We start from the raw sequence: 21,042 nt of genomic DNA, 5'->3' as shown, positions 1-21,042 counted from the left end.
GCCAGTAGCAAAGTATTGGGGGAAATAATCACTGATCTCGATCCCACCTAAAAAGATCGTGTTCGGAATTCCGAAATTTTCTCGATCGCCGATCGGAATCCGATCTTTTCCGAACACGATCGCTCAACCCTAGTGTTTTCTTATTTTTGTTACAGATCGTACATACAACTCTAAAGATTCTCTATGGCTACGCGATAGAATTCTATGTCCTATATGATAAAACATTGGCAAAGCCCAGGAAGAAGTTGTCTAAGAAGACCTAATGGGAGTGTCGCAGTGTCAAGGCTACGTTGCAAGGCTCAGGCTCTGAATCTCCAGGTCATTCCTTTACATTTTATGCACATTCCAAGGATCAAGCTGTTATGATAGCAAAAGATATTAAAAAGATTTTTTCGATGGAGAGCAGATGTTTTTCCACGTGGTCTCGCAGAGCAGCCGTCACACGAGAAAGTTCTATTGTCGGAGTTTGGTGGATAATGTCCTCCTATTGTTGTGTACAGCCGGCCAGGCATATTTGTCTACTCACAATTCCCCGAGCGTGCTTGCCACTGGTATTTTTCCTCCATTGTGTTGTACAATACGGCTCCAAATCAGTGAGAACAGGAAAATACAAGTGCGATAACCGAAGCTGTACGGCTTGGAACGTCTGGGCATGTAGACTTGTGCGACTCAAGAACAAAACATCAAAAATAACAAGATTAGAAAATACTTTGAAGAAAGATTTAGTTTAAAAAAATCTCATTTTCTGTTGTTAATGTTTAGTGTATACAGGTCCTGTGTAGATCCAGGCGTCTCGTCTCACTAGTACTAGAAGTGAGTGACATCACCAGGCTCTCTCCAGCGACAATCAGTGGGTCCGTATGGATACCGGTCATGGACAATGGAGCTGTGGAGTGACATCATCTATTGTCAGTAGTGATGTAATGATGAGTCAGGGGTGTCATCTATAAAGGAGTTATCTCCAATTGTAATCCTGTTGGTGCTGTAAATGAAGTAATTGCTGCAAAAATAAGCACTACATAATTTTGTAATTGTCTGTCTATTATTAGGCTTAGTGGGTAGAGTAAAAAATGCAGGATTTTGTACTTTTTTAAAGGTAAACGCTATAAATTTCATTAAATATCTGACTATGGGAAGAATATGCAAATCTGTCTTCCATGATGTAATTAGGAAGTCAGGTGCCTCAGTGTTGCAAACCAATAGAGGGCGCTCACTGGAATGTGCAAGCCTGTCTTCCCTGATGTAATTAGGAAGACAGAATCTCAGTGAAAATAGCCCAATAAAGGTTTGCTCCCTTTAACATCATGCTCGACCTTCCAAGAGGCCTTTGTTTTGCAATGATGCTGGGATTATTACCAGGTATAGTCTCTCAACCGAGGACGGCCGTTTCGATGTTGTTGCATCTCGTCAGCTCGATGTAGAGAAGACTATAACCTGGTAGAGGTGAGAGGCTTAGACAGGGTAAGGGGAGTATCGTCACTCCTTGGGGAGAGACCACCATATAGGTGTGTGGAGACTTATTAAGCCTTTAGCACTCCACTTTGCAAGGGACTATGGGAAGAATATGCAAATCTGTCTTCCATGATGTAATTAGGATACATTTGCTAAAAGCAGAAGGTTTGTTCTTCCATGTTTTTGAAGAACCTTCTCCTTCTATAGTAAAGGGATCAAATACCCAAGTGGACCCGAGCTTGACAATGCAGAGGCTGAAGATTGTGAAATGCTCTAGAACAGCCACAATTACAGAGAGCCTTGAGATTTATCTGACCCTTCCAGGGTTTTCTGGAAGCGGCGAAGGGGTAAACAGAGGGCGCAGATATATTACAGTATATAGCTATTTGTGTAGGAGCTGCGGCCCATAAAGTCTTAAATGAAACTTAATCAGTCTTCCAGCCATAAAAAATGTGAGTTCACATCGGGATCTTTTTAACATTATCCCACAAACCGATGCTAAAAACATGTTTAGTCAACGGCAAGGAGATCCTGGCGGCCTGAGATTCTGTTTTTATTGTTAATGTTTTATCTTCTTCTCATCCAAAGTTAGAAGGAATGTTGACATAACAAGACTCCCGGGAGCGGAGCAAGACCTTGTGATGGAGTTTAGGGGATGGCCATTATTGTTACCGTGCTTTATGACTGCTCCTCTGCCAGTAATAAAAGTTTTGTTATATATTACGTTAATTCTAATAAAAATAAGTTTTAACGTCTTCGATTCTTTGCCCGTATCCGAGAAGTCAAAAATTTGTTAACCTCTTCAGCCCTGTACGATGCTACATAGACATTGCATATGTCCTTAAAGGGGTGGTCCAGACTAAACTTTTAAAAATAAATAAATGCTCACCTGTACTCGTTGCTCCGGTGTCGTTCCACGACTCCTGATTAGTTTGCCCGCCCAGGTCTCTTCTGGCATTGTGCTGAAGCCGCTGATTGGCCTCATCAGCGGACTCAGGAAGAAGACCTATGATGTCACAAGTAGCTATGGTCAGACTCTTTGCTGATTGGCCTCAGCAAAGGGCCTGAGCACTGAGGCCAATCAGGGACTTCAACACAACTCCGGAAAAGACCCAAAGGAACAGAAGAACCAGGAGGTGCGGGAGGACACTGGAGCAATGGAGACAAGTGAGTATACATTTTTTTTTTTCCTTGCCTCCCTCCAGATTATTTAAACTTTAAAAGCATTGCCCATTTTCGACTAGACAGCGCCTTTAATGGGTAAATTTATTCCAAAAATAGATGGACAGATACCCTAAGAGGTCGCACAGAAATGCTCATTTACTAAAGTGGGCATCACAGATGACCCATCACCTAAGACATAGAAGGATCTTACATGTTGTCCTTTGAGACTTTCTACTGGGTGTGTGTGTGTGTGTGTGGGGGGGGGGGGGTTTAGAAGCTTTATATAGGGTTTTCCAGGCTGGTTCCATCCCAGAACGGGCATCTGGCTCCTTCCTTTTCTCCCATGTTCACCACTGTGCTGTGGAGCTTTACTACAGTGACACAACAGAAATCTGGAACCATTTGACCAGTGATATAATTTTTGCTCTTTTGCCCACTGGAGTTTTGGCTTTCTGGTTCCCTTAGACATTATTGGTGCTCACCCTGGTCGTCTGCGGTCACAGCCCATCCATACATCCATAGCACTGACTATATGCTATCTATAATACTGGTGTCTTATTATGCTGTAGAGAGATCCGAGGCCCAGAAGTGATTTCCACCTCTGCACCCCCTATAGATACACCTAAACCTTTCCCTCCTTGCTGCAATGGTACAGCTAGGAAGGTGGTTTCCAACCAAAAAAATGTTCTGTTGAGGGCAGTACCTAGTGTAAAATAATAAGGAAGTGTTACCTAGCAAAACTTCCTGAGATGGCAAGGCTCGGGTCATCTCTATTGGTCTAAGTTTCCGATGCATCAGTGATGACTCCCCACATGGCCGCCGGTCTTAGTGGTCAGGAGAGTTAGCTGGTTACGTCATTGCTACAATGTGGAAATCTCTACATTGACGTGTATTCATGACCTCTAAGGCCAGCGATTGGCTACAGCGGTCCTATGGTGGGCATGAAATGGTCATTGATGTAATCACTGGGATACAGATATTGTCCTTGGCAGGATTTGAAGCCAGGACTCCAGCGATATAAGGCTACAGTGCTAACCACTGAGCCACAATGTTGCCCACACGTCCCACTTTTTTGCCTGATTTTATTTACCATATATACTCGAGTATAAGCCGAATTTTTCAGCCCAGTTTTTTGCTGAAAAAGCCCCCCTCGGCTTATACTCGAGTCAGCAAAAAGAAATGTATTTATTTATTTTTTTAGGAGGGGGGTCTATGACCAGCCACAATATTAATGTACAGAATCTCCCATAAAATAATGCAAAAAAAATAAAAAAAATTTTTAAAATAAATAAATAAAAGTTCTAAATCCTTCCTTTCCCTAGAATACATATAAAAGTAGAAAATGACTGTGACACACATTAGGTATCCCTGTGTCTGAAAGTGCCCGGTATACTGAATATAGGGGATCTGCAGTGCTCCTGTTCCATCGGGAAGGGGTTAATAGGAGCACTGCAGATCCCCTATATTCAGCCAGGCTGAATTCCAAGTGGGGGAAGAAAAAACCCCAGTCCTCAAGCTCAGGGAAGGGGCAGACAGACAACCAAAACACCCCCTCCCCTTCCCCTGCACCCAGCATCTACTGCACCCAAAAACTCCGACCATTTAAATTTTTGAAATTTTCCAGTAGCTGCTGCATTTCCCCCCCTAGGCTTATACTCGAGTCAATAAGTTTTCCCAGTTTTTTTGTGGTAAAATTAGGGGCCTCGGCTTATATTCGGGTCGGCTTATACTCGAGTATATACGGTAGATCTCTACACTGTAAAAAAATTAATTAAAAATAAAAAAAAAATCTAACAATTTTTTTTAAAAAAAAACAAAAAACACACGCACAATTGTACAACTGAAATAATTTATTTACCACTACAGCACCACGAAAAACAAACATACAATGTGTTAAAATACAGAATAATCAGTCAAAAATACAGCTGAACTGGTTGTATATTTATTTTTTATTTTTTTCCTACACGGTCTATACAGGTGTATTGTTGATGAAACGGCCAACACCGAACTTTAGTTTTCCTTTTACTGAAATTTTTTATTTTTTCATTTTTTTGAAACAATACATTAAAAAGAAAAAAAAAAAAAAACCTAATTCCAATGGAGGCACAAAAATTCTGAAGTGGTAAGTTAAAAAAAAAAAAAAAGACTAAACAATGCACTTTTGAAGAAATCCATTTCGCTCACATTTAATTGCCTCCACCGCAGGGTAATGGTTTTGACATGCAAAATAAAGAAGCCTTTGCTATCCAAAATACCACCAGTAACCATTACTCATTTGCTTCTCTCTTTAATCATCGCAACCCTTCAAAATTGCTTTACTGAAAACTTGGCGTATTTCCTGGAAAGCGGAAGTCAAACAAAAGTTCTAAGAATGGTGAAGTCAACAATATTTTATTTTTTTTTTTGTAAAAAAAAAAAAAGTTCATGTTACAAAAAAAAAAAATGAAATACACCTTGAATAGGCTGTTGCTGTTTATATGGTGCGTCTCGGCCCTTTATAAAATATTTTACACTGAAATTACTGGAATATGGCACCTTTCTAGCAAAAAAAAAAAAAAAAAATTTGTAAAAAAAATGACAATAAAATAAAATCACTTACAAGTTGTTCCTGCTCATATTTATAACTATTTACATAGTTGAGAAGAAAAAAAAAAAGGTTTTTTTTTTTTTTTTCAAAGCGTACTGTAGGTCGTAAAGAGTATTATCATGAGCTGATGCGTTGACAGATAGTTCAGTAAATTTGAGAAATATTGGGCATTGGACTGTAGGGGAAAAAAAAAATTTGGTGTAAAAATGGAAAATTGTAAGTTAGAAATAATTATTTTTAGGTTTTTAAATTGGCAAAATGTCAATGTATTATTTTGAGTTCGAAAATGTCAAATTCCGTTCGAAAAGTTTTAATTCACAAATATTTTATTGTGATATTGTTACTGTTTCCGAAAATTTCAAAAACTTCTCCAAAAAATCTTGGCTTGGATATGATAATTCCTCAGTTATTAGGGCTAGCTGGTTATTGGCTCAGTCTAGTCTATTAAATTTGATTGAGACATTCAGAGTAGAATTTTTTCCTTGGGTTGTCACTTTTCAGCCTTCACTTTTTTTTTTACACCAAATTTGCTAAGCAAACCCAGGTTTGTCTAAAAACGATATTAAAGGGGTTGTCCAGGATTTTTTTTTATTTTTTTTGCATGGCCTATCCTTAGGCCCCATAGGGATCTGCTGTTGGGGGAGGATTGTGATCCCTGCACTACACAGTACTCAGAGCCAGAAATAGATATCTCCACACCCTGTGTTGAGCCCAGGTGCAGGGCTTTCTGCTTTTGCACCATGTATAGTATGGGGACCGGATGTAATTTTGAACAGCTGATCTATCCAAGGGACCGACTGATCAAATGTTTATCTGAAGAACAGGTCATAAAAAAATTCCAGGACAAAGATTTTAAAGATGACCAAGAGTTGTAACAGTTATTTAGAACCCCCAATTTTTTGAAAAAAATTTCTATTTTGTGTCAGCAAGCATGCATTCTTTCAGAAATATTTTTGTCAAATTGGGGTCCGAAGTCATTATTTTACCTATATCAGACAAAACATGACCGAAATCTAGGAAATACAGTGAAATCCCCAATAGGTCTCAAATCCATTACCGAAAAACATCTAAACTTTTTGTCCCGTTTGGAAACATGCAGAAAATTAGAGGAGTAAGAACAGGTAGCTTACGGCGTAACTATGAGCAAGATGTAGTAACATAAAATATGTATTCTAGTGCAAGTCAATGTACAGGACTCAGCTCATACTGGCCAGCTACACAGAAAATCATCAATTTCCGAGCGATCAAAAAGAGCCCTAACCGTAAATGAAAAAATGCTATAGCTGACATTTTGTACAGAGTATAAAAATATGGTATGATTGTACATTTTACACATGATGAACAAAATTATTGGTTTTCAATGTTTACAACTGAGATCTACAGAATTGTTACCAAATAATGTTGGCTCCACAGCGCCCCCCCATCCTCCCCCTCCCCCATTGTAATACTATCGGTACAATTACATATACCCAAAAATAAACACATATAGCATAGCTATACAGCATCATAGTAAGGTCTGTCGATTAGACCAGTAATTATTAAATATTTCACTGGTTTAATTAAATGAAATTTACATTAATTCATTCATATAAATGCCTCAGACTAAGATTTTGGGGAAGGATGTGGTCAACGGCGAATTTTAAGTGAACTGAAAATTTTTCTTGAAACTCATTCACAGATGTGAAGCTCATTAGTGAATGGGGAAAAAAAAAGGTGTAATGGAGACCAAGGGTAAGAAAAACCAGTGGTAGGAAGACAGGATAAGAAAATAGAATATTAGAATATTCGATATCTCATCAGAAAAATAACAGATTTTGATTGGTTGTTATGGGCAATTGTAAATGGTTTGATACATGGTGTGTAATTGAAAGGGGACCAAAAACAGGACCTACCATAGGTCTGCCAACATGAGTCAAAGGTGGTCATGTCGTCAGATCTTCTGAAAGGACCAAGACTCAAGGTCAACGGACTATAGACCATGGAAGAACAGGACAACTGAAGAGATGGTTCCAACCAAACCAAATACAGAATATATGGTAAATGTTTTGATACATGGTGAGTAATCGAAAGGGGACCAAAAACAGGATGTACCATAGGTCTGCCAACATGAGTCAAAGGTAGTCACGCCGTCAGATCTTCTGAGAGGACCAAGACTCAAGGTCAACGGACTATAGACCATGGAAGAACAAGACAACTGAAGAGATGGTTTCAAGCAAACCAAATACAGAATATATGGTAAATGGTTTGATACATGGTGTGTAATCGAAAGGGGTCCAAAAACAGGATGTATCATAGGTCTGCCAACATGAGTCAAAGGTGGTCATGTCGTCAGATCTTCTGTGAGGACCAAGACTCAAGGTCAACTGACTATAGACCATGGAAGAACAGGACAACTGAAGAGATGGTTCCATCCAAACCAAATATAGAATATACGACTTATGGGAATTTTCCACCACAAAGGGTGAAGTATGTGTAACCGAAACGGTATAGTAGAAGAGTGGTAAGGCCCATAACAATCACTCAAAGTCTGCCATCTTCAAGTAAAGATTGAATAACAGTACAAAATGTTGTCTTGGGTAACCCATCCATTTCTAACGTCTTATATCTGACCAAAGTTTTTATAAGGAACCATCTTGTACCTAGGAAAAAATGATTAACTTCAAAAACTGGTGGTGGGAAATGCGTCAAAAACAGCCAAAATTGGGGAAAATTACCAATGTGTAGATGGTGCGTTATAGAGAAACCAAAAAGAAATCCAAGTCTTATCCAAGGGACAGATACAACTTGGCTAAAGGAATATTTCTACAATTTTCTTCTTTCACATAATAACACTAACACGTTATTCCAGTGTTTATTTTTATATTAATGTTTTTATGTTCTTCCAAGATGCTCAGACAAAATTGAGACACTCGATCCCGTTAATAGGTCGGAGACTACGTGAGGCAAAACCTTCTATGTTTATACACATCTACTTTTTTATTTCTTTTTTTAAAAATTATTTTATAGTGTCGTCAACTAGAAATACAAAAACATTTTTTCTAAAAAAAATAAAAAAAAATTCAAAAGTGGGCCATTCGAAAACTGGTTACAACACAGACATGTGAGGAAAACCAGAAAATCTCATGATGTATTCAACAGAGTACCAGAAAGGAAAAATGATGTGTCAACAAAATTAATTTCATGAGACCTGGGTTGATCCTGGCAGGCATCGAGACTGAAAAAAATTGGCCCAAATCTCTTACTCGCAACACAGGAACATCATAGCATGGGAGAAGGGGTAATGTTCCGCTCCAACTTTTATTAACAACTCTGGATAAAGCCTTCAGTGATGTATAGTTTCTGCCAGTTATTAAAAATAAACGTTCCAAAAAGTTCACACTAGTACCGTTTTTCTTCTTTTTTTTTTTTTTTTTTTTTTTAAAGAATATAACACTGATCGAACAAGGCCTATTTTTTGCTTTTTTGTTCTTTGAAAAAGTTTTTTTTTTCTGTTTTATCCCACTAAAAACATGCTGAAACGGTAAGTCTAGCCACATTTACATGATTTTACAATCATATTTGAAAGCTGTTCGATTTTCGGTGTCTTTCCAACGTAGTACAAGATGGTCAGAGATTCTAAATCTTGAGAAACGCAACACGGTGAGGCTGATGCTTCTGGGTTGATGGTGTTGTACAGACCAAGTACCTGCAAAATAAAAAAGGAACCGAAAATTGGTACGGAAATATTTGTGAGCAAAGGCTTATAGGAAGTTGTGGGCCCAGTGCAAAATCTAACTATCCCAACCATCACATGGGACAGAGGGTCTTTTGGTCCCCCTGAAGCTCCAGGACATGGATGTGACCAACAATTTTTTCAACCACTATAGATAAACCTTGAGTGTATGATGGCCGCCTGGATCTCTCCAAATGGCCGGTGTCTGGGGAAGTGAAGGATCGGGCAGGAAGATTTCAACAAGAGGCCGGATCTCATCCTGAACTTCTCAAGATTGAAATCTCCTTCAGTGGTCCAGAAGAATGACACAATAGAGCCTTAGGGACTCAAGTCTGTCGAGTGTCTGTGGTTTTATCTGAATTCATTAGTTAAAAAAGTCAGTCTGCCCCTATTCAAGACTACGTCCGTGTCCAACGATGACACGGGAAACGGCAGCTCTGCTCCTTTTACCTGAATCGGAGAAGACTGATTTTACTTCTCATCCATTGGTATAGTTTCCAGAGCCCAGAGGATGCCGGGATAGCTGATCAGTGCAGGGTCCAGATGTCAGCCCCCCCACAGATCAGATTCTGATGACCTATTGTGTGGGGCCAAAATGCACTTGGGGCCAAAAACCCACTCTGATCTGGCCATACAGCTTAGATCAAAGTCAACTGAAACATATGCTGCCATATGGTACAAAGTTCTAATGCTTCCAAACAATACTTCATTCTCCACAACAAGCAATGACTCTTCTGGATGAAGACCTTCCCAATATCAGAATGTTATGACTCTATATTACTCTATATGAATCAATGATAAAAAAAAATAAAAAATCGTTGTGGTTTTAGAACACTGGAGGTATAGAATGGGACCATAGATTTCTATACGCAACACAAATCCATACTACAGTTGCCTATCTGAGGTCTTTGGAGAACATCTACATGGAACACAAATCCATAGTTCAGTTGCCTATCTGAGGTCTTCTAAGAACATCTACATGGAACCCAAATCCATAATACAGTTGCCTATCTGAGGTCTTCGGAGAACATCTACATGGAACACAAATCCATAATACAGTTGCCTATCTGAGGTCTTCTAAGAACATCTACATGGAACACAAATCCATAATACAGTTGCCTATCTGAGGTCTTCGGAGAACATCCACATGGAACTGAGGTCTTCAAGTCAACAATTGCCCATACGACAAGAACAATACAGATATGAAACCAATATAAGATCATATAAAAGAAAAACTCTTGAGTCCAATCATTTTACGGCCACTATTTACAGTATATAATTTCTTTGACACTATAGGAAGTATATAGGTTACCTGGTGACAACGCTTATGGATTTATAAGGATGCCATTAATAGGTTAGTAAAACAGAAAGTGACCTTTTCCTACAGGTTCAATTGACTATTTATAACTAAACACAGAAGACCTCTTCAGCGTGGCTACAAAGCCTACGTTGTGTTACATTCCTGCTGGCGTCTTGTGTACCGTAAATGCCCGAAAGATATTTGTGACAGCTGAACTTCCTGAGAATATTTCTTCTGCAGAGCAAGGAGTGAGGCTTTACTGAAGTTCTACCATATAGACGAGTCATGTTTTATAAGACTCCAATGTATGTGAATTACCCCAGGAAACTCTTGAATGCTACAATTTCAGATGCATAGGACTAGGTTGTAGAGCAACAGATCCGTATGGTTCCTAATTAGAGATGAGCGAGTAGTACTCGATCGAGTAGGTATTCAATCGAATACTACGGTATTCGAAATACTCGTACTCGATCGAGTACCACTCGCTATTCGAATGTATAAGTTCGATGCAGAACCAGCATTGATTGGCTGAATGCTACCTTTAGAAGTCTTCTCCGTGCAGCTTCCCCGCGGCGTCTTCCGGATCTTCATTCACTCTGCCAGGCTTCGGGCCTGGGCAGAGCCGACTGCGCATGTCCACTTGTAGTGCGGGCATGCGCAGTTGGCTCTGCCCAGGCCCGATGCCCGGCAGAGTGAATTCAGAGCCGGAAGATGCCGCGGGGACACTGCAAGGAGAAGACTTCTCGGAGGATCCAGCCCGACCCTCACTCGTGGACTTGGTAAGTATAATTTGATCGAACGTTGCCTACCCCTGAAACGAGCATTTTCCCCCCATAGACTATAATAGGGTTCAATATTTGATTCGAGTAGTCGAATATTGAGGGGCTACTCGAAACGAATATCGAACCTCGAACATTTTACTGTTCTCTCATCTCTAGTCCTAATAGCTGCTCCTCCACTGATTCTGGCACAGCTGGAATTTTTCTCTAGCCCCTACCGTTTGAGAAATCAGTGCAGTTAGTTTTGGTGACCGGATAATCAAAATAGACTTCCAAGGGGGTAGTGTCAGGCAGGAACAGGCAAGGACGCATGACTCGGAGCTCTGGCACTGTCCACTTTTGATTGGAGCTCTGAGTCACACCTCCTGCTTGCTCCTGCTTGGCATCACCCACTTGACATTAGGGAGTCTAGTCTTTATAACAGACATCAAAACTAACTGCACCGATTGCTCAGAAGCGGTAGGGGCTAGAGGAAAAATTCCAACTATGCAGAAATTAGTGCAACCTATCAAAGGATGAAAAAAAGGCAATTGGTGGAGGCGGTAAAAGGTTTAGAAGAGATACCCAAACAGGAAACCTCTCATAATGCTTCACACTAACACTACCACATTGTAAGATTTGTCTTCTTTGGGTTATCTTTCTGTATGAGTACTATACCATTCGATTCGCTGGTGGTGGTGGAAGAAGAAATAACATAAATGTCATATATGCCAATACTTTGTGGACTTACCCGAGTGTGCTGGGTGTCGGAGCTCCATAAATAGGGACAAGCTCCAGCACAAAAGTTTGCATTATAACCTTTGGGTTCATGTATCCATTTCCATCCAAGGTCCCTCTTGAAGTCGATATACAAAGGACGTAGACAACAATTGTCCTGGACATTTCTACAAAGGATACATGTTACAGTTAATGTCTTGCTGATGGGGCAACCATTAAATATAGTATCCTTATACAAAGTTGATTCTTCTAAACATTATCTGTATCAAAATGGCGGCTCATGGACACTCGGTATAGGTTTGGCTTCCGTTCTTATATACATTTTTGTTACTCTCGAACGACAACTCTCTTGTCTCTCGCATCATCTCACAAACACTGCAGTAATGGAAAACCTGATTAGTTAAAGGAGTTGCCCATACCCTTAGGATAGACCATAAATATCTGATCAGTAAGGGGCCAACAGGCAGCACCGGCATGGATCAGCTGTTCTGTGGTGGGTCCAGGATGTTATAGCAGATAGCCCTGTGTCCTGTATCCTGGCCATTACTGCAGCTCAGACTGCTGAGTTACTTTAACACTCTTTATCTATTTATAGCCTATCCCTTTAAAATCATGGACAACCCCTTTAGAGGGATTATACAAGTCCCAAACTAGCAGCTTGGCAATGTGTTCAAGTGAACCCTGGGGCTATTTCTGGTGACATCACATATCTATCCCATGAGGCATTGCGTCATACACTTTGGAGTTGTCATCAGTTCCATCCCCTAGTATGGGCCGGTCTCTGTATTCCTTCCCCTGATATGTAATTCAGGGACTTGTTGAGTCCTCCAGAGACAGATTATCCCCTCTGGTGGTCAAGATGAAAGAACCTCATCTGTTAACGTAGAATTCTCTAATAGACTGTTGGAAAATATCTACAACATCCGTCTATTTATTGATGGTAATTTAGAATCTCTTCCCATACCTGAAACAATACGCAGCATCTAGCGCCCGTTTCCTCCGCCGACTTGATTGCTGGGATTCTTGTCTGTACGATGGTAGCAGCATCAAGAGTAGATGAGGGGAGTGGCTGTGTTGCTTTTTCTGACCAGGCTTCAGATTTTTGTTGTCCACAATGGGATATAGGAAGTTGTCATCAATACCTAAAAATATGGAGAGAGGAATCAGAATACAAATCTATTCTATCTATGTACTATTTGGGATTGAAATGCTGTAGGCTGGGATAAATAGTGTAATGGTGGAGAATGCGGGCAAAGATTTTATATAGTGTGATGTTTTATGTTACACTTGATGTCGCTTTGGGCACGTATGGAATAAATATAGCTAAGCTATGAAAATGCCAGATGGGTTGGGATTTTTTGGATTTGTGGGGTAGAGGGATAAGTATTTGATTCAAGGATATGTAGTGGAGAGGACCTTCTGATTTCACAGATGTTGGCCGTAGCTCCACTGTATAAATACACATGACTAAACATCACTGTACCTGCAAATCTGGTCTCCAACTCCTCACTCTTGTTTGGGATGATATAGTTATTAGAAGGTACAAAGGTGCAACAAGGACAATGTAAACTTATTTTAAATCCAAGATTTCGATCTGTAAAAAAAATAACATAAAAAAATTACAAATTCAAAATTTGATGAAGTCATTACAGAATAATGTTGGTCATTTCCATCCATTGTTATGACGCCTTCCCATCCTTGTGCTTTTGGATGTCATCCATACTGGATTTTCTTTAATGGGGTCATCCACCACTCGTAATCTAATTCTCAGGAGGACTCGAGTCATCCATATATTACAATGGAGTAGAATTGGGCCTCCTATGTATAAAATTGGTGTCTTGTGTGGCTGAGAGGTCTTTAGGTCCCCTTAAGGACAGGGGCCCGGAAGTGACTACTAGCTATTGTTAATATAGAACACATTATTTTTATAGCACTCATGGGGGCCGTAGTGTATAAATCATCATATATGGTGGAAATCCTTCATAGCTTGTTAAGAGTTAGGGCCGGTTACAGCATTTACACTGGAGCCCAAGTCCTCATGCCCATGACTTTAGCTTATTATAGTATCACAATTGTGGATAATATTTGGGGCCATTCTACTTCTATAGGCCCATGCACTTTGCCAAAGTTTTTGCAGCTGTGTGTCCATAGGAACACAAAATAGGGCGGACCTATACCTGTCCATTTTTGCATCTCCGCCCAAATAATGGATGGCACATGGATAACCAATCGTTTTGCCATCCATTCTAATACATTGTCGTGTGTATGAGGCCTAAGGGTTTTCCAGTCACATCTCTGGGAATGGAGGAGAGTCTTGGAGGACAAGAGAGTATTGAGCTTAACTATATCTGAAAGGTCTTCAAACACATCCTTGAAAGTCACATTCTTGGTAGAATTGTCTTGTACAATTGACCCACATCTTACAGTATTTTATTTTTAAATTTGGTAACTTTTCCTACTCTGAATCCAATGCCACCCAAAACTGGTCCCAACAGCCATGGTTTAAAATCTATCACAGATAGAGATTCATACTTTAAAGAGGAACTTTCATCACCTCGACCATTTCCAACTCTTCACATTGTTCAAAAGGTTTCTTTCCTCCGATTCAGACAACGTTGGAATTTTTTCTCTAGATCCCACCGTTCCTGAGCAATCACCACTGTTAGTTTCACTAATCAATATACTAGGTAGGTTCTCTACCTCCAGGTGGGCGGTCCCTGACTGTCTGTTCCAGCTCAGAACCACCCACCTGACAGTACAGAGCCTACTTAGCATATTAGCTGCTGAAACTAACAGTGGTGATAGCTCAGGAACAGTGGGGGCTAGAGAAAAAATTCCACCTGTGCCTGAATCAGTGCAGGAACACCTATTGAGGACGTTGGGTGTGCTGAAAGGTTCCCTTTAAAGAACCTATAGCTCTCATAACTTCCAACGGTTTCATTTTTCACCAGACTGTCCAATGAACGGTTGCACAAAAAGACATGGCCTCCAAACCTACACAAAAATGGGCATCTATATATGAGCTTGGGTACGCTTTTGGACAGGGCTACAACGTGTCGTAATTAGGGAGACCTTTTGGTGAGGTCTACAATCTCGAGGATAGGTCCATGTGCCTCACAAAACACCAAAGAGGCCCAAGAGACAAAATTTGTTTAGGAAACTGAGCAAAGTTAGATCCTTACCTCTGTGGCGGAGCCATTCCTTTATAGCTTCTGTCACATCGAATGACAACCACTCCCCCTCAGCTCTCGTTTTCACGACTTTACTGTCTATGTAGCGCTGCATCGGTGACGTTAAGTCTTTGGATTTAAGAATCTGCATGGAGAGATACAAAAAATAAAATGAACATTGCAGAGTATTTTCATGGTAGGGAACCTAAAAAACTTCCATTTCACAAAGACCTAAAACCGAGCCCCACCATTGCCTCAACCCTTGGCCGTCTGACAATGGCATCGGAGACCTTAAACTCTCAGGACAAGGATCGGTTGAGTGGTTTACCCCTTGGCCTCCTTCTGGATGTAAGCGGTGTGTGCTATATATTTTCCATAGTATGTACACATCTCTCCGTAGAGAGCCAAAAATGCTCATGGGAGCGGCGGAGGCACAAGCAGCGCCATGTCATAAACGTACCGCAGTGGAAAAAGTTTTACAGAATGTAACAATATAAACATTATTCAGACAATATACGGCAGTATACAGACAAAGCAACCGTCCCACAGACTCACCTCATCAACACTTCATTGCCTATAGAATTCCTCTCTTAATGTGGAATATGAAATAGGATTTAACCCTTGGCTGTACTAGCCAGTATTATCAGCTGTGCCGCATTCACACTGGAACTCGCATACACTCCAGGCCAGACCTCATCAGTGGAGCTCGTAGTTTTTCTAGTCTCTGTCTCTCTCCTTCCAGCTATCTCTCCCTCCATTCAGTATACACTCACCGGCCACTTTATTAGGTACACCATGCTAGTAACGGGTTGGACCCCCTTTTGCCTTCAGAACTGCCTCAATTCTTCGTGGCATAGATACAACAAGGTGCTGGAAGCATTCCTCAGAGATTTTGGTCCATATTGACATGATGGCATCACACAGTTGCCGCAGATTTGTCGGCTGCACATCCATGATGCGAATCTCCCGTTCCACCACATCCCAAAGATGCTCCTCTATTGGATTGAGATCTGGTGACTGTGGAGGCCATTGGAGTACAGTGAACTCATTGTCATGTTCAAGAAACCAGTCTGAGATCATTCCAGCTTTATGACATGGCATTGCATTATCCTGCTGAAAGTAGCCATCAGATGTTGGGTACATTGTGGTCATAAAGGGATGGACATGGTCAGCAACAATACTCAGGTAGGCTTTGGCGTTGCAACGATGCTCAATTGGTACCAAGGGGCCCAAAGAGTGCCAAGAAAATATTCCCCACACCATGACACCACCACCACCAGCCTGAACCGTTGATACAAGGCAGGATGGATCCATGCTTTCATGTTGTTGACGCCAAATTCTGACCCTACCATCCGAATGTCGCAGCAGAAATCGAGACTCATCAGACCAGGCAACGTTTTTCCAATCTTCAATTGTCCAATTTCGATGAGCTTGTGCAAATTGTAGCCTCAGTTTCCTGTTCTTAGCTGAAAGGAGTGGCACCCGGTGTGGTCTTCTGCTGCTGTAGCCCATCTGTAGCCTCAAAGTTGGACGTACTGTGCGGCGTTCAGAGATGCTCTTCTGGCTACCTTGGTTGTAACGGGTGGCTATTTGAGTCACTGTTGCCTTTCTATCAGCTCGAACCAGTCTGGCCATTCTCCTCTGACCTCTGGCATCAACAACGCATTTCCGCCCACAGAACTGCCGCTCACTGGATGTTTTTTCTTTTTCGGACCATTCTCTGTAAACCCTAGAGATGGTTGTGCGTGAAAATCCCAGTAGATCAGCAGTTTCTGAAATACTCAGACCAGCCCTTCTGGCACCAACAACCATGCCACGTTCAAAGGCACTCAAATCACCTTTCTTCCCCATACTGATGCTCGGTTTGAACTGCAGGAGATTGTCTTGACCATGTCTACATGCCTAAATGCACTGAGTTGCCGCCATGTGATTGGCTGATTAGAAATTAAGTGTTAACGAGCAGTTGGACAGGTGTACCTAATAAAGTGGCCGGTGAGTGTATGTCAGGGTCTTGTTTCATCTTTGTATCCATCTACCTTCTATGGTGATTATCTTATATGTCCAACTTTATCTTCATCTATCTATCTATCTATCTATCTATCTATCTATCTATCTACCTACAGTATCTATCTAAGGTACCTATGTATCTGTCTACAGAATAAACTATCTATCACCTATCTATCTATGTGATCTATCTATCTATCTATCTATCTATCTATCTATCTATCTATCTATCTATCTATCTATCTATCTATCTATCTATGTGATCTGTCTATCTCCTATCTATCTATCCATCTATCTATCTATCTATCTATCTATCTATCTATCTCCTATCTATCTATCTATCTATCTATCTAATTATCGCCTATCTATCTATCTATCTATCTATCTATCTATCTATCTATCTCCTATCTATCTATATATCTATCTATGTATCTCACATCTATTTATCTATGTGATATATCCCATGCAATGAATATTTTACATTTCATAAGCTGAAATGATTGACTCTTTCTACCATTACATTCTCTATTGATTTACACTGTGACTCTCCATGTTGGCGATTTCCTTCTCCCATCTCTATTTGTACAGTCCGGCCCATTGACCCGCCAGTGAATATAAACTCTCGGCTTTTATCGTAGATGTGTGACTGCCGCTGAGATCTTCCCAGTATTTAACAGGCTTGAAAACTAGCACTGAAATGTCATCTGCTGAGAAAAATTCCCATAAAGCCGCGGCCTTATCTGATCACATTCCAATAAAGTCAGCATTTGGCAGAAATCCTCCAAAACGGAGCTGTGACCCCATGTGACTTGCCAACCATTTCTCTTGAGAATCTCATTGTCCTGTTATTATCTAATCTCCTCGTATATCCCGTAACATCAGCGGGCCACTAACATTAATCCCTTGTATCCAGCCAACATCTCCCATACCGCACATCAGTGGTCGAAAGCTCAAACTAAAAAAACCTCTAAATTTCTCTTTTTCTTGGAAAACCTCAAAATCGCTAAATGTGGTATTCCCACAAAACGTTGTCATGTGAGCCTTGCTTAAATTTTCGCTGTTGGAGTACTGTAAATGTTTTTGCTCGCTCTGGGGTTGCCATGGCAGCATCAATAGACTTCTATACATGACTTCCTGTCATGTGACTTCAACTTATAACAGTACAGAGGTCACATGACAGGAAGAAGAAAAAGATTCCTAAAAATACTGCAGTTCTGACTCTGGCCACTAAGCCAAATAATAGAAAGAGGCTACCAGTTTTCAATAGCAGATTTCTTTGCAGCAGTCACCTCACTTACAGCACATAGATGATCACATCTAGCATGACCTTTCTAGTCTCAAAGTACAATACTGATGCTGTGAAGTTCAACTTTTATTTCATATGCAAATGAACAGTTTGGTGCACTTGGGGTGGGGCCTCACCTGTCGGAGCACCTATTTATTTTTGTGTTTGCCATCCAGCGCCAATCCCAAAACAAAAAGACAGACTTGTCCCATGGACAGCAAGCGGCCACAAAAGCACATAGCACCTTAGCAAGTTTGGCCCTGCCCTGAGTGCACCAAACAGCTGATTTGCATATGGAATTAAAGTTAATTTTCTCAGTAGCAAGATTGTATTTTGGAAAAAAAAAGGTTCGCGCAGAATCCCTTTAAGAACGAAACGGAGGCAGTACTGCAACTCCGCTGAAGTTGTAGTAGCGCCTCAAATTTTTTCATATGCTGTTGGTGGGAACCTTGGATCAGGCCAATGTGGCTTTGGCCCCGAGCTTGGGATTTATTCCTGGAATTTTCTACTGCTCTGCGTTCTGGACCTCTGGAGACTTTGGTTTCCAAGGTAAAATTCTTTGACAAAATGCATAAACTAGAACATGGTTCAAGTAATGAAATCTGCTCATATAACAACATACATCATCATACAATAGTAGTAAATGAATGTAGTGTGGAAGGTCAGACGCAGAAACATAGTCCTAAAGGGGGTGCAGTGCCAAAACATTGTCCCTAGTAGCCCTGTCCCAACCCTCATGTACTCCTGGTACAGTTCTTTTCTGCAGCCAGAGACCTTGGCTTCAATGCGCATGCGCAGATCCTGACGCGCATGCGCAATGAACATCACCAACTTCACTGAACAGCTGCACAACCATCGGGAGCACAGAGATGAGTCAGAGGAAACTTATCAGACTCATCTCTTGGTAAGCATAAGGCTCTGTGTACTGTATAACTGTTTACTGTATATAGTCTGCAATTACAGATCCATAATTATGGATAGTATATCGACCGATTCATTAATATGGCCCTATGCACATGGCCGTGTTCTTACAGATCAGGGTGTATGCCCCAAAAACTAAGAACATGCCCCATTTCTGTTTTTGAGGTATAGACTTGCCCTTAGAAGTCTATGGGACTCTGAAAACCACACACGACATAGCTAGGGCAACAAACCACCGCCCATAAGGACCCACTTAGTGCCAATTTTAGATCTGAAGGATTCCCTTTAAAACTCTTTTCCAAATATCAAAGTTCAAAATTCTGGGTTAATAAAGGTGGTCCCCTATCCAGGACCTTTACCTATGGGCCAAAGTGGAAAGTCCCTACATAAAAATCCCTCTTTTGGACCGACTGAGCACCTCTGTATAGAACATCAACAGCCTGTTGATTTAAATGGACACTGTGTAATACTTAATTTCACCTGTGGGGGCACTGTAGGGAAATAGAACACTAACTGCCACGCTTTCCAACAGTTCTAGCAGTGGAACATCCTGTGAATAATGATCATTGAAAGGACCCTTATAAGATATTGAGAAGCACCTAAAAATCTTTGCAAAAGGACCTTTAACCACCAATTCTACCTCTTTGGCACAGTTGGAATTTTCTCTCTAGACCCCAAGGCTCCTTAGAAATAATTTTTATTAGTTTCGGTACACAGGTTCTCTACTGTCAGTTTGTTGGTCCCTGGCTGTCTGTTTCAGCCTGTCCCCACCTACTTGACAGTAGACAGCCTAATTAGCATATCAGCGGCTGAAACTAACAACACTGATTGCTCAGGAACGGTGAGGACTAGAGAAAAGATTCCAACTGTGCTGGAATCAGCGGATCGACACCTATTGAAGAATGCAAAAAATTGGAGTTGGCATCGGCGCACATCAATCCTCTACTCACCTGATATAGCTCTATTCGTTGCTCCGTCACTCGCGCTTTAGTGTTTTGTAAACGAAACACTCTAAATTCTGCCTTCACTAAATTAGAAACATTTTTCTCCATTGCAGAGACGTCGAACCGGACGATTCTGAAGTAAGGATTGTAATAACTTAGGTGGATGGCATCTGTAAAAAAGGAAAGATATTTTTGTAAAAAATACCAATTTTTTTCAAAGATGTTTACACAATGATACAGAAGATTAGATAAGTATCTGTAACGAGTTGCTAATATCAGTCACCTTAAAGGGGTTCTCCGGGAACTTGACCATATACAACTAATGATAATGAGGGTGGGAAACGCAATGCCCCCTGACTATGTAGAAGGATTATTATGGAGGGGACGTGTTGTCCATGGTGATGTCACATCCAGTGGTCACATGGCTCCATTCTATGACCATACATATTAAAGGGGTTGTCCGGGGAGCTAAAATCACCTAAACTGATCCAGCGGACACTAGATGGTGGACCCGGGGAATGTCTTTACATCATAGTCATGGCAATAGGCAGCAATAGTCTAATGCAGGGGTGGTTCTAGAGGGCCATGCGCGCCATGATAAATTTAGCTCCACCCACTTCTCCGCTGACTCCACCTATTCTCAATCATTTTCCCATGTGCCCCACAAAGTAAAATCCCCCTACAGTCACCCTAACATTATACACCCCCACATTATAATGTTTCCCTACAAATGTCCCACAGTATTAAGTCCCTCTCCCGGGGCAGGTAGAGGGGACATTAAACTGGGGCAGCTGGAGGGGGACATTAAACTGGGGGAAACTAGAAGCAGACATGTCCTCCTCCAGCTACCCCCATGGTTTAATATCCTCCTCCACCTGCCCCAGTTTAATGTCACCCTCCATCTGCCCCCTAGTTTAATGTCCCCCCTCCATGTGCATTCAGTGTAACTGCCCCCCTACAACTGCCCCTAGTCCCCCCTCTTGCTCACACATGCTGTCTCTTCTCCC

At 41.1% G+C, this 21,042-nt stretch overlaps 1 protein-coding gene across 1 annotated transcript in view; it reads right to left on the bottom strand.

The window, feature by feature from the left end:
- Positions 1 to 4,448: 4,448 nt before the first annotated feature.
- The window catches only part of TGFB2 (transforming growth factor beta 2), a 93,385-nt gene continuing 76,791 nt past the window's right edge, over positions 4,449 to 21,042 (bottom strand). The window contains exons 2-7 of the mRNA XM_075267159.1: positions 20,042 to 20,205; positions 14,894 to 15,026; positions 13,195 to 13,305; positions 12,676 to 12,853; positions 11,725 to 11,878; positions 4,449 to 8,888 (exon numbers count right to left, since the gene is read on the bottom strand). Of these exons, the coding sequence (XP_075123260.1) occupies positions 8,730 to 8,888; positions 11,725 to 11,878; positions 12,676 to 12,853; positions 13,195 to 13,305; positions 14,894 to 15,026; positions 20,042 to 20,205 (899 nt within the window). The 3' untranslated portion in view covers positions 4,449 to 8,729. The remainder of the gene's footprint in view (positions 8,889 to 11,724; positions 11,879 to 12,675; positions 12,854 to 13,194; positions 13,306 to 14,893; positions 15,027 to 20,041; positions 20,206 to 21,042) is intronic.

This window comes from Leptodactylus fuscus, chromosome 3 (assembly GCF_031893055.1).
Source record: "Leptodactylus fuscus isolate aLepFus1 chromosome 3, aLepFus1.hap2, whole genome shotgun sequence".
In the NCBI taxonomy this organism is placed as follows: domain Eukaryota; kingdom Metazoa; phylum Chordata; class Amphibia; order Anura; family Leptodactylidae; genus Leptodactylus; species Leptodactylus fuscus.
Note: the sequence above shows the minus strand (reverse complement) of the source record. Positions and strands in the feature narration are given on the sequence as shown.